Below are 15,128 nucleotides of genomic sequence, written 5' to 3'. Positions count from 1 at the left end.
GGGACACTGTATCTATATCCGTAAAAATGTTTCTCCGTTTATTTGTCTGTCCAAGGCTGAAGGCCAGCCTTTGCGCTAGCCTCACCCAACTTTCTAAGATGAACCATGGGGTATGGGAGTGTCATAGGCCAGTTGGGGTCGGTTCCAGTACCAAACTCTAAGAAATATCAGCACTTATAGTGACCCCCTGAGATTTTCATGAAGACTAAAATAAGATCAGAGATTATATTTTCCGTTACTGACTGCTAATATTAGCACTTCTGCTACCACGCATATATCCTCGAACGCAGGTTACTGTTATTGACTACTAGCCCTTCTGCAGCTGCATATCAACCTTAAATATCCTGTGATTGAAATGCATCAAATCTTGCTGTTATGCAACTGTGTATTTTGGTCATGCTAATGTAAGACTGTCCCCACCCAGTTCAAGGGCAATCATCGACTGTGAGGTGCAGATTTACAGAATTCCTACCACAACATCAAAGGTTCGAAATACTAGTTACAAGACGATACATATCGAGTGAGCACTGTCAAACTTTGCGTACTATAGTGGTTTTATTAAATATGCATATTATGTAATAATTATTCAACCACTGTACCTCGTTCTTTTGTACGTTAATTAAATAAAAATATTTAATATCCTTATTACTTTGATACAGAACTGTAAGATTTTATAAATTGATAACGAATAAAATTTGTTTGTGCATGTGACCTGATACCTGTTGATGGACTTTAAACACCAAAACTGCATGACAGAACATTAGTCAGCTAACAATGAAGGTGATCAAGTAAGCCAGTGTTAAAGGAAGAGCTAGAGCATGTGAGGGAGGACACGGAGACTGAGGGAGGCCACAGGGAGGGACAGAACACGAGGGAGTGAGGGAAGACACGAGGGTGTGAGGGAGGCCACAGTGAGGGACAGAACGCGGGGAGTGAGGGTGGACACGAGGGTGTGAGGGAGGCCACAGTGAGGGACAGAACACGGGGAGTGAGGGTGGACACGAGGGTGTGAGGGAGGCCACAGTGAGGGACAGAACACGGGGAGTGAGGGAGGACACGAGGGTGTGAGGGAGGCCACAGTGAGGGACAGAACACGGGGAGTGAGGGAGGACACGAGGGTGTGAGGGAGGCCACAGTGAGGGACAGAACACGGGGAGTGAGGGAGGACACGAAGGTGTGAGGGACAGAACACGGGGAGTGAGGGAGGACACGAGGGTGTGAGGGAGGCCACAGTGAGGGACAGAACACGGGGAGTGAGGGAGGACACGAGGGTGTGAGGGAGGCCACAGGGAGGGACAGAACACGGGGAGTGAGGGAGGACACGGGGGTGTGAGGGAGGGACAGAACAGTGAGGTGTGAGGCAGGCGCCCGGAGCTCCACTACCACCAGTGGTTCAGCAACCGGTCACCAGTAGAGAACGCTCGGGCTCCTCACCAGATCAACTCTTCCAGTTTTTGTAGGTCAGTAATTACCAGTAAACAAATTAAAACAGCAATTGTTATATTCTATAAATACAACACAGTTGGCGTCGTGAACAGCGAGAAAGAACTTCCCTACATAAACACCACTATGAAGAATATGGGAAATAATCATTTGAGATTTGCGGCAAACGTGTAGTGAGGTTAGGCTACAGGGAGGGGCGGGCGTCGAGGTGTATGGAGATCTCATCTACAAGTGTTGCCAACCTCATCAAGTGTTCCTGTTGAGGCTCCTGCAGTGTACCAGTTAATGATACAGCACTGTAATGAAAGTGTCATCTTGCATATACATACGCATACGCATAAAGAGTGACAAAAATCCAGTATGCCTAGAGCAACAATTACCCTTGCACTATATTGTACCATAATTTACTATAATATAGTAACTACTATAATGATTGATATTAAGAATCAATATATAGTTCATTTAATATGGACCCCATACCCATCATGTAACCCTTTCCACTACCGCCCACAAGATGGGTATGGGGGTGCATAATAAATTAACTATATTGATTCTTATATAAACATAAACATGGACATTAATCACGGTAACTGTCAACAGTTGTAAGTTCTTCATAAACAACAAGGGGTAAACTACAAATAATCACCAATACCTCGAAAAATACCAGTATAATTTTATGGGATTCAAAGTCATCTCTTCAAACATTATAAAACCCTATATGCAAAATAGATATGCCAAAAATATAATATTAAAAGTAATTATAAGAGTTCAGAATCTTCCCTGAAATGATAGCATCTCACACAGGCATTATCCAACATAATTATACACAGACACTGCACTCATTTCAAGCTGCATGTAATAAACCTGAAATTAAACTAGACCTAGTTATCGAAATTTCTATTGGCAAACCACACGTCGTCAAGAACAAGGGATGAGAAGAGCATGGCGACACTCAAAGGGCAGAAAGCACTAGTACGAAGAGCTATATGTATATAATTGAGAACTCGATGTTCGGACAGCATACAGCTTCCACCCGCGTGACATTGTAATTACCAGAATAGGCCGGGATATCGTTAGTTATGATAGGTAACTGCAGGTAATGAATCTACCAGCAATGAGCAATCCCAGTGTATGCTCACTAAACGAGAACTAGAACTCTTCAACACGATTAGTGAATTTCTAGTTATCAGTGATTTTAAGGCAAATGGCATGAGATACTTTGAACTTTAGAACATTTCATTCACTTGCGGATATTAGAAGATATTATCATACTCTCCCCAAAGTCTGCTCCGAATCTTTATTTGATTTCGTGCATGACTAACCATTCTGTTAGATGTTTTTTTAGATGAACATATAGCTAGTTTTGACGTATATTATTGTTAAAGATTCGCTACCCAGAACAAAAAGTTCCAAGTAGCACGGGCTATGGTGAGCCCGTAGGTACTAATATAGACGTATATTCTGCAAAGCCGTCATATAGGATAGAGTAGCAGCGGACTGATGGATACCTACGCCTGTCCATAAAACAAGAGGTGGAGGTGGCTGGGGTGGCGGGTGCCGGCACCACTACTTGCCTTCAGGAAATGATTCATCACCAGCGCTGTGCCGTTCTTCCAGGTTATCTCAGAGGAAGTTTGAGTGCGCCTTCACCTTGATTAGTTTAATAGAACTAATATTTTCGGATACAGTAATACTTTTAATTAATAGCCTAGAATGCAACTCCAAGGAACAGGAAATGTAATGGTACAATTTCATCCCCTCTATCATGATAGTTTGATAAAAACTGTGAGAAAACTGTATAGATGTACTGTATATGTTAACAAACTACGTAGCTGGCTTATCAAGGCTGTAATTTTCTTAGCTAAACAAACTATGTGGTTCAGTTTCTGACCCCATTATGTGGTATAAGACTTGACGTGCTTGTTAAACTGTAATTAGCTTATCAAGGCTGTAACTTGCTTAGCTAAATTAATTTTAGGGTTTATTTCCTGAGCCCATAATATGCCTCAAACTTTTTCCACTAACGTCCATAGGATGGGTATGGGGTCCACCACTACTCACAGGATGGATATGGGGGTCCACTACCGCTCATAGGATGGGTATGGGGTCCACAACCGCTCACAGGATGGGTATGGGGTCCACTACCGCTCACAGGATGGGTATGGCGTCCAATACCGTTCACAGGATGAGTAGGGGTCCACTACCGCTCACAGGATGGGTATGGGGTCCGCTACCGCTCGAAAGATGGGTATGGGGTGCATAGTAAATGAACAAAGCTAACAAAAAACTCAGGATAGGTCTACTGAAACAACGTATCTCTAAGCTTGTATATCCTGCTAATGTAGCTCTCTTTAGATACTTTAGTTCAGCCCATAGGATAGGTATAGGGCGTTGATAAGCTAAATTAATTACACCATACATATGTTAACAAACTATATAGTTAACAAATGCTTTAACTTTCTTAGCAAAACGAATATTGGGGTTCGATTCTTGAGCTCATTATGGCCTTTGTAACCTTTCATCCACCTTACAGGATGTTTATGGTGGTGGTGCACCATAAATTATGGTCTAAACTAAACAAAGCAGACATAAGTAATGCTCACATGAAACGTTTTGAAAACCTTGACCAGCCTGTAAGCAGAATTAGAGCAATAATTCACCGAAAACTTCATCAAAACCTTATCAATTATTATGGATGTAATGTTGGGAGAATGTCTCATTGTAGTGACATGAAGCTAAAATACTTGCCTGTGATTAAGATAATGTTCCGTTGCGAAATTATGAAGCGTAGCTCTAAATGGTACAAAATCGATCTTGGTCAGAAATTGGAATTATATGGGATAAGTCCCAAGAGTTTACAAGGCTGAAATAGGTCATTCATATGTCAGGTTAGGTTAGGCTTCATCAAATTTCTATGTTAGTTTTGACTAAAAGGTAATAAAAATAATTAAAATAATTAAGAGTGCGTTTAAACTGGAAAGAGGAAGTGGTGACATCAATGAGGTGAAAGGGGCGACGCCAGGGAGGTGAAGGTGGAGTAAGTCAGAAACATGAAGCATTATGTGTTAGCTTGATATTGTAGTACATGTCGGCTGCAAATTCTATATGCTTATTAGTTTTCTCTTTAATTTCAAAAGGTAGTATTCCTGGTTTATGTGTATGACACAAGCGTTGGTGATGATACCGAAACTGCAGCAGACTTATGCTAATAAATCTTCGCATCTAGATTGGAGTTGTTTCAGCAACGTGTGCTCAATTACACTGAGTATAAGTTATAGTGTAAACTCGTGTTGCGGTGACCTTGTTGTTATTTCTGCTGCTCACGAGTGTTGATTGTAATGGGTGTCTTGTGTACAACCTCTATATTGTCTTTGTTGCTGTCTCAAGTCAGGAGGAGGAGCCGTCGCTCTGACTTTCATTCATGTCTTATTGTTGATAATCTTTATGTGCTTTCTGAATTCCCTACTGAAGTATATAAGGCATTTAAGGGTGTGGAAGGATTCCTACTGTATAAGTACTCATGTTACCAGTTATTTATCATGCTTTTTCCAGTGGTTGCTGCAGTTGCATTTGTGTCTGAATATTTGTAAATTATATACACACTATGTTCCGAGTGTCTGTAGTGATTGGTTAGTGCAACTCATAAGTGCTCCAGTGAGTGGGTATAGCTTCTGAGCGTTCAGCAACTGTTCCTTCGTCTTTGTTTAATATAATTATATTTGACTTCCATAAACGTTTACTGTATTTACCGTTTAAGTTCAATAACTACACTAGGAAACCTACATATTCTATATTAGCTTCTTGCAATATCGAGTTTTTAGACTCACGTCCGTGGCCTTACATTTAAACATACGTATATGATATAAATGTAACTCCCTGCCTGGCTGAGTTACGTGTCCACTCGGAAAGTTCAGACAGGTTTGCGCCTCATCTTCATTGGGTTCAGAAACTGACATGCACATGTTTAGGGATTTCATTCACTACTTCTTGAAGCACTGATGTATTTGTGCTTGCGCATATTGGCATGTACGCACACCCCATTGCATTTTCAACATTGATCCTTTCACACTTAAACAACGTGACTATATTACCTTTCAGCGATTTACCCAATTTGTGAAGTAGGTGCAGCTAGGTTATTTAAGGTGAAAGTGAAAGATGTGGAAGATAAAAGGGTAACTGTGGGGGCAATTAGTATAAGTCAGGTGGATTCTACATATAACTGAGCGTTAAACCTAGAATAAAGGCTTCGTCCACAATAAGTGATATTCAGATACATGACATTTCGTTTTCTGATGTGGCGATAACACACAGCCTCAGGCTGGGATACTGGGATCAGGGTAAGCCTAACATGCCTCCTGCCCAACGTGCCTGGCATACAGGAATAACTTACAGAAGCCTAACCTCGCCTAATGGAGTACTTGAGCCCTAAAAGCAACACGGAAAAACATTTGTTTGGTGTTGTACTTGGTGCACAGACCATTTAATATTTTTTCGCATAATTATTCATATAATGTACGTCACTATACAATTAAATGTGCTAAAATCAAAGAATTTAGAAGCAACTCTATCACTAATGTTCAGTAAATGTCTGAAATATTTTAATCTGGTAACATATTACCGAAAATCCAAGCCGAATATTCTAGACCTGTCAACTTAAGCAAATGCATAGACTCTGTAGCCTCGCATTGCCCGCACGTTTCTTATAATTGCTTACCTTATGATCACTGAAAGAATAGCCTTGTAACTTGATTATGAGTTTTAGTGTCCAAGCCCATAGCGTGACTGTATATGTTAACAAACTCTTAATTCATTAATACTGAAACAAGCTTAGTTGAACGATCATTTGGGCTTAGTTCCTGAAGCCATAATGGGTGCGTCGGTAACTTTCCACCACGGCTCACAGGATGGGCCGTGGGGAGTATGGAAACTGAGCTTCATGTATAACTACCACAGTATAAGTATGCACTCCATATAATGAAAAGAAGTGACTACTATCACTGAAATTAAGCTTTATTTAGACGCTATGATTCGGCTAAATTGTTAATTTTAGTTTAGTTAAGTTATATTTAGGTTAAAAAATTATATTTTCAGCAATAAAAAATTAATAATTAGTAGCACTTTTTTGTACTGAATGTATGTGTATGCGTTATTTTTGCCCTTAACCCATTATTTAACCTTTAACTAATTTTATTAGTTTTTTCTGTAATTTTGGCGTTGACAAAGATTGAGCGCCGAAGCAGCCTCCCTTTAGTACCTGCTGTACCCACATAATACTGCAAACTCCTCTACTTATTGCCTTACGTACCCGTAAAGCTTGCATTTATATTCACAACAGAGAGATCAATTTAGTTATTTTTCACTGCGTTGCAACTAGAGACGTATGATTCAATATAAATATTGCAACATTTTGTTATTGCAACATTACTCCAATTTCTATCTTGACCAACTCCAATTTATAATGATAATCATTTTTATATATTTTATTAAAACGTTAACAGAGTGACAAAGTCTTGGAGGAGATGTTGGTGGGTAGAGTGGAGGAGCAGTGCGTATAATAACTGTGTCAAGGACCGTGGTGGAGGGTGTGCTGAGCCCTCACAGTGTCGCCTTGTCACGTCCAGACGTTTAAATATAGGACTGTACTCAAGAGTCAATATGATAGCATTCTGCTGCTTTTAGTTTAGTTCATTTAGTATGCATCCCATACTAATCCTGTGAGCGGTAATGGAAAAGGTTAGAGGCACAAAATGGATTCAGGAACTGACCCCAACATTACTGTTATATTAGTTACAGCACTGATAAGCAGCTTACACCATTTAACTAAATTATTATTTTCATAGTTTATCAACTAACATCACCGTGAACTCAAGAACGAGCTTCTTAGTTGAGCCAATTACATTCAATGTGCCAGTTTTTTATTTTTACATTTTGACCCAATGGCGAATTTACTGAGCAACATCACTATTTTATCAATAAGCTTAGACATACAGCAGTGTGCTGGTACCTTGTTTTATATGAGGCAGAATATATAGATCAAGAGCTAGCTACGAGTTCATTTAATATTCCCATCTAGAGAATGATTGGTCATATACGGAATGAAAGAAAATGCGACTCACTCATGGTATGTGAGTCGAGTCAACTAGCCTGCACTAGCAATCTTTAAGTAGAGTATGAGAACATTTTGTTATATCTGTGAATAAAATGATTACAAAGCTCCAACTGTCTCATGTCATTTGGTCTAAAGCCACTGATAATCGGACATTCACTCATAGGATTGATTGTGTCCAAGCTCTTACTCAGCCTGTGAGTGAAAATACTCTCATAGCACCCACAAGGTGTGCTGCTCATCCTGATACTTAAGTGTTCTTATATTTTTGCATTTTATAAATTAATGTAAAAAATTGAATGCAAGTCATATTGTACATTTCTCTAATATAAAATAAGACATTTTTAAATTAAATAAAATCAACAATCTAACCAACATCTGTGCCTATTCCAAAGCAACCCACCTAACCCATCGAGTCTGATCCATATTAAACGTAGATATTTGCGAGCTGCTACTTTTCATATTATGCTGCATTATATGAAAGAATAACATGTAGATACATATGTAGATTTTCAGTTTTACATTTCCCTCGAACGTTTATAGAGAACATATGTAAGTGCCTTTAATATAGGCAGTCACTCTAGTCGATGCTGTAACATGCTTTGTCTGTAGGTAAGCTTTACCATGTTATCTTGCGTCTTGTGTCATGCTTTCCCAATTGTTGATGTTGAAGCAGATCCCTGCTCCATTACGCATCCTCATAAGGTGCCAAGAATGACACACCACGCACATTGCTCCTCGCTCACACTTGTGCAACTCGCGTCCTTGTCAGCAGATAAGACTGAAGCATGGGGCTGATGAAATACAGTACGTTAATGCAGAGGGCAGATGCATGGGGGGTGCAAGACATAGGGCTGATGTATGGGGTTGGAATATGGTGCTGATTCATGGGGGGAGGGGGTAATACATAAGGATGAAGCATGGGGCTGAAACGGGGGAAAGGATGATAAGTAGTATTGACTTATTAACTACGTGCATAGGTGATATACTAAACATAATAGATACCCTTAAAAAGATTCATAGAAAACACCGACCTTACCTAACCTTGTTAGTATCTTAAGATAAGCATCTTATTGCTTCGTAATTACAATTATTACTTAACCTATACCTATTATAGGTTAGGTAATAATTGTAATTACGAAGCAATAAGATGCTTATCTTAACATACTAAGTAGGTTAGGTAAGGTCGGTGTTTTCTATGAATCTTTTTAAGGGTATCTATTATGTTAAGTATGTCACCTATGTACATATTTAATAAGTCAATATTGACTTATTAAATTTGCGAGAACGGGTTGTGTGAAATATGGGGTTAATGAAGCACGGGACTGATGGATGTGGCTGAAGTGAAACTGATGCATGGAGCTCATTTATCTCGCTCGCGTGAGAATGTATTAAAGTCCATTAAGACGTTACATTAAAATATTGTAAAAATAAATATTTATGTACCTTTTATTTAGTTTGAATTTAAAGGCAACCTGTTAACTGTTTACTGCCGGTGTCTGGGCCTGCTTTTGTTCTGTAAATATTACCATTCACAAAATCGAATAAGTAAAAATATATGCCCAAAATGCTATGTGTGTGTTAGTGGCTTTGCAGGAATGTAACACTCAACCACCAATGTATGTACTTTCACAACCCGACGTACTTTCTTACATATAAATAAAATAAAAGTATTAGTCGAGGAGCGGGAAACTAAATGCCTCACTTATCACTGTATTAAGCTGTCAGTCTCCTCTTTATCAGCTTAAACAATCAGTATGTTAAGAATGTTAATGGAAAAGTTGATGTGTATAGCTATCAGTGATTACTTATCAGTGACTATGGGAAGTGATGTCTGTCACTTAATGTCCCGCTTTCCAACCTGTTATGCATGGCTTCTATAATTATTGACGTTTAAGCTTCGTATCGTAACTGTTCTTGTAGTTCTAGATGGACGTGGCGTCTACTTCCTCTTTCAATCCATTCAACTTGCAGTTCAGCTTTACAGGATACGACAATTTCGTTTCCAACTTTCACTAATATCCTCTTGCAATTTTCCTTTTAAATTTAAAGACGCTGTTCTATCTATCTTGTATATCTCCCTACGGTATTTTGTATGTAGAGATCATATACCGTCTATGTGTCTCCTCTTGGGCTGTGAGACAGAGTTTCCTTAATTTGTGGTTTATTTGGAAACTTTACATCTATGTCTTCTTGTTCGTTTACCACCCATGCTATATGGTATGTCATTATCTGCACTGTGATAAATATGTATGGGGTGATTATGTCTCTTGTTTCTTCTCTTCTAGTAACGTTGAATTTAACTCCTTTATTCCTTCCTCGTAACTGACCTTACCATTCAGCTCTGGGACTAGTTTGGAAGACTAACATATATTTCTGATATTCTTCCAGTTTTGTTCCTGATCTAAAGCTAAGTGGTTCTGCAGCTCAAATATGACTTGGATACTACTATATTTGGTAGTTTACCGAGTTTGTATAATTGAATTACATGAAATGTAATGTATGTAGACAAAGTGTCACACACAAGATCAATGACTGTAATTATATAATAATACTGTAATATAATAATATACTAACAACTGTTGTGAGTTGCTAGGCCTAGCCTTAGTGGGATCTTGATAAATCTAACGCAGGAAAACCATAGAGCTAAAACCCTACCCCAAATCCAGTATTTACCCAAGTCGTGTTCTGAATCTTAGACTTGAGTTTCGTGTTGATATATCTAGCACCGTTACATAATGTGTCCCCAATATAATTATTATATACTTTAATCGTGTGTCCACTTCTCTTCCCCTTTCTAAAGAATGTAAATTCAGCTTTCTTAATTATTGAGAGATTTCTAATGCCTTGAATTTGTCACCTTATGATTTTCTTCCACTTTACTTTAAAAACCTAAAGTATTCACATACAGCTTTATTTGTAAGACTTGTGCTTGACCCCTGCAGGGTTGTGTCAGTGGCTGAGTGAGGATGAAGGTGTGGCTGGCAGTGTTGGTGGTGGTGATGGCCACACTCTCTATGGCCTTCCAACCCCGACGCATCATGTTCGCTCGCTGCTCCTCTGGTACGCTACCCCCTCATACTTGTATGATTATTTTGTACTTTCTACGGTGCATGAATATATTGCAAGATTTTAACTACGGTATTCACTACTCATTCCGGTGATTTCTAGGGTTATTTTTGCCTTATTTATATATGTAATACAGTACCTATATAGGTTATAAGGCTAAATAATTGATTCTGATGTTTTGTGTCAGAGGAGAAGATGCCGAGGGCCGTGTTCATGACATGTGCCAACCGGCGGGGTGTGTGTGAGGTGAGGGTCGGTAATACGCACAACCTGAGGGCCATCTTTATACCCGGTGAGTCACAATCATCTCATTGTTATCCTTCCGAGGCCGCTTGTTTGTATATTAGGATCCTATGTGGCCTTCTTTCAGCACAAGGATGATTCCTGTGCAGATAATTTATGTAGTGTTAATAATTTCAAGTAGATAAATTTTATATCTTGCAAAACCACCACAAACAATACTATAAATGATTGCCAGATGACCTTCTGAGTAAATACCTGACGAAGCTTTCCAGTGCAGGCGAAGAGTCACAATAACGTGGCTAACGTAAGTTGACCGGACCACACACTAGAAGGTGAAGGGACGACGACGTTTCGGTCCATCCTCGACCATTCTCAAGTCGATTGACTTGAAAATGGTCCAGGACGGACCGAAACGTCGTCGTCCCTTCACCTTCTAGTGTGTGGTCTGGTCAAACATTCCAGTATCAGTCATCAGCATGACCTGGTAACACTTTGCTGAAAGCTCGAGGTTCTGTCTAACCGCTCCCTTAATTATGCAAGTTCTCAGCTCTTTATATAGTACTGCTCTATTTAGTTTGATATAATTGTTTCTCTCTACCTCGTATTATTGGTGTATCTTAATTAATTACCCATACGGGGATCCAGCGAATTTGCCAGGTCACATATACGGTATAGATTCCTACAGTTCCCTCTTAACTAAAATGCAAACATTTATATGCTTTTTAAATTTCTGATAAACCCAATCGAGGGTTGGTGATAAGCATAATAAAAGTGGTGGTTGCTATTATGTGTGACAACATTGCTGGTGATAAACACTATCAACAGTACTGGTGTAAACCTTGTCAAGAGTGCTGGTGATAATTGTCAACAGCGCTGGTGATAATTGTCAACAGCGCTGGTGATAATTGTCAACAGTGCTGGAGATAAGCCATGTCAACAGCACTGGAGATAGCCCTAACGTCAGTGAGGAATGAGAAAAACATTTATTGAAGGATATGGTTGAACGTATATCAGCTATCACATTAACTGTATATATATCCCGATTACACAGGCGTTGGTAAACCATTATAGACTCGTATGTAGTTAATAATTTATAAACGAAAGATATTACAATGTGTTCTCTATTTCCCCACTACTGGACATGTCACTAATGTGCATGTTGGGCCCTGACAGATATCAACGCAACTGATGTGGACTCCTACGTTCGCTGGAATTCTTGGTTCGAGGTGCCGCTTCCTGGCCAGAAGCGGGATGCCTGTAACGGCAATATAGACTGTCCAGTCGTCGCCGGGCATGTTACTCGATTTACCTACATCCTCGACATCCAAGATTTCTGGCCTAGGGTAAGGATACACACTGAGGGAGATTGTAAGTGGTAGAAAAAAGGAAAGAAAAAGAGGGATGAAGTAGATTCAGTTCTATCATCTAAGACCTGATATAATTTTCACTACGTCATCAGTACTCTATATATAAGCCTAACCCAACCCAACCTAACAGAAACAAGAGCTTTTTTTTATTGAATGTACAAGGTGTGACATTAATTTTATTCTGGTCTAGGTTTTAGAGCCTATTGGTCCACAATTTAATTTTTAGAAAACGAATGAGCAAAATTCGACCATCTGAAATCTGCTAAGAGTAATACAACCAGTATTGGATTTCGACCACCACCAGATGCAAAGGGTTAAAAGACTCCAGACCCACAAGGGCACTATAACTCTCAACCACAATGACAAAGTAACATTGACTCCAAAATAGCAGGTAACAAAAATCATAGTAGTAGTAGTAGGCATCTATCAGTCTCAGGAGACTATGGGGGTTGCGCTCTGGTTGTCGGTCTGAGTGGCCTCTCCAGGGCGCAAAATTGCATAAAGTTCTGCCATCATGATGCTAATCTCCAAGGGCAGGCGGCATATACAGGTTAATTAGGAAAAAAATAATGTAGCCTATACCGTCGACAGACTTGGACCTAGAGCAATGAATGTAATGTGAGAGGAAAAATATTGAAAAGGAAAAAGGGGTTTTATAATAGGAGGGCTTACAGCCTTCCTGTAAGTAACCATGTGGGTCAAGAGGCATACAAAATTTCACAAGCAGGACTCTCCATGAGGGCACGGTAGGAACACAAGGAGAGATGTTGCAAACATGGATCGAGAGAATCTTGCAAAAAGAGCCACCTTTACAGAAAGAGGTGATGGTAAGAAGGAACAGGGGCCCCTCCTGAGGAGCAGTTGTCAAAGCATGGCACAAGGTGGAGTGTGGATAGTATAGGGACCACTTCTGCCTCCTTAGAAGGGGGCCTTAATGATGCGTATCCACATGAGTTAACAAGGTGCTTGTGCATGTGTAACTCATCAGGATGGCTAAGGTCATCATGACACATCAAAGTAACTAATTATCTAAAGAAGGCACCAAACCAGTGACACATCAAAATACTCAGCCAGTTTTTTTGCACCTACAATGCCTGGAGTGGGGCAGGACAGGGGTCCGAGGTAACCCTGACCAACCCCAGGGCATCATACGAGAGCTTCCTCACCATAATGCAAAATACTTTATGAGATTGCATTTTTCATATTCATCTGAGATTGAAATGTCTTTTGCAAAAATTTGAAATTGGTGAATGTTCTTTAATTTACCTAAAATTACTTGTTCCATTGAATGCATTCTTAACGTTAAGTTTGAGATTCTTCCTTTAAGAACCTGTGTACCTATGGTAATGAAAATATGAGTTTTCACTGAACAGAAAAGTATAATTCTTAGGATTTTGTTTTGCATTCTTTCCACTGTTTCAATGCTATTTATACAGGACCAAAAGATGGTACATGATAATCAAAGCCCTTTAATAGGCTAAATATAACAAATATAACCCCACTATAGTTCTACAAACTTTTAGCCTGTTTTTACAATGTTAATAATCATCATTTTTTATAGTGCACTTTCAAAATGATGAATTTGCTCATTTGCATCTTTTCTGTGGAGATTAAAGGCCAAAGACATTTAGTCGGTGTATAAGCAATTTAACAAAGAACTATCATGAGAGGCAAGTTAAGTGTACATGGTTATCTACATAGCTAATAGTAATATTTCTGAGCATTGTTGGAAATGATTTTAATGCATTTTAATGCATTTACCAGTATAGTGAACAGTGTAGAACTCAATACTTCACTTTCATATGTTGAATTATATTCATTAAACTTTAAATGTTTTTAAGAATAAAAAAAATTAAGGCTTAAAATAACGGGAATTTATTTTTAGCCTTGAATCAATGTAGAGAATTTGGTATAGAAAGCTTTCTGTTAGCAAGATACAGGAACAAAAAGGGTCTTGTAGAAATAATTGACCTTCACTGTGTCATTATATTTTTCAAAACTTCTCCCTCTTTCATAACCTATGCCTCTATCACTGCTGTGTGGCCTTCCTAATGATGTGTATGTGTATTGGCAGGATGAGTACCCTGTTGTGTGGACACTGAGCGACAAGGACACCGACAACACCATAATGTGCTTTAAGTTCAAGATCAACATTGTGTAGAAGCCAAATGCCACTTCACAACCTCAGACACAGCCTCGAGGCCACACAAGACAATTACTAGCCTCGACATCACCTCTTCAAATTATGGAGCAATATTTCCTAAATAACTTGAGACTGCATGAAAATCAAGATAATCTGAAAAATAGACAGGATTGGGAGCATACTGAACTGTCAGATACATGGGCAAGAGGAAGTAAAAATAAATACCGTAAATAAAACGACTATGAGCAGTCCGCAAAATAGTCATGGCATGTTCAGCACCATTGGCAACTTATAGGTCAACTGGGATTGAATCTGACAAACTAATGCCACTTGAGCTGACACCACTGACTAGCTGTATATGTACAGAACAAAGGACAAACGTTTGATTTGTATCAAACATTCCTAACTACTGATATTTAGTAATTTAGATTTTAAATAAAAAAAAATTGTTTTAACAACTTTATGAGATCATATATTTCTTTAATATGTGAAATGTATGTTTTATATTAAAGTTTTCTAAGGCACGACTTTCCGTATTCTTCAACACCTTTTATGAAATGTCATCTCACCTGAACGTTCTCAATCCTGTTACATAACAGATCTTAATGTATAGGACAACCAAAAGTGATAGCTTGATAAAGTATTTCCTGCATATAAGAGAATTCACACAACTTCAGTCACACTCGCTGCTCTCAAAGTCATGCCTCTACATTCACTATGTCCTATGACTTCTCTTTAAAGGTTGTGTACACCTCAC

At 39.0% G+C, this 15,128-nt stretch overlaps 1 protein-coding gene across 1 annotated transcript; it reads left to right on the top strand.

The window, feature by feature from the left end:
* Nucleotides 1–1,305: 1,305 nt before the first annotated feature.
* Nucleotides 1,306–14,898, top strand: LOC123762082 (uncharacterized). Its single transcript, XM_045748373.2, has 5 exons — nucleotides 1,306–1,460; nucleotides 10,495–10,612; nucleotides 10,806–10,910; nucleotides 12,035–12,204; nucleotides 14,303–14,898. Exons 2-5 carry the CDS (start codon nucleotides 10,519–10,521, stop codon nucleotides 14,387–14,389), a joined length of 456 nt encoding a protein of 151 aa, XP_045604329.1. The 5' UTR covers nucleotides 1,306–1,460; nucleotides 10,495–10,518; the 3' UTR covers nucleotides 14,390–14,898.
* The last annotated feature ends 230 nt before the right edge of the window (nucleotides 14,899–15,128 follow it).

Source organism: Procambarus clarkii, chromosome 34, assembly GCF_040958095.1.
Source record: "Procambarus clarkii isolate CNS0578487 chromosome 34, FALCON_Pclarkii_2.0, whole genome shotgun sequence".
NCBI classification, from domain to species: Eukaryota; Metazoa; Arthropoda; class Malacostraca; order Decapoda; family Cambaridae; genus Procambarus; species Procambarus clarkii.
This window is presented reverse-complemented; position numbering and strand designations above follow the sequence as displayed.

Bases quoted from the DNA above. Each gene is read 5' to 3' on its own strand.
- LOC123762082 (XM_045748373.2), top strand. From the start codon at position 10,519: ATGAAGGTGTGGCTGGCAGTGTTGGTGGTGGTGATGGCCACACTCTCT. The intron at 10,613-10,805 runs GTACGCTACCCC...GTTTTGTGTCAG, and splicing joins GTTCGCTCGCTGCTCCTCTG to AGGAGAAGATGCCGAGGGCC. The intron at 12,205-14,302 runs GTAAGGATACAC...GTGTATTGGCAG, and splicing joins TCCAAGATTTCTGGCCTAGG to GATGAGTACCCTGTTGTGTG.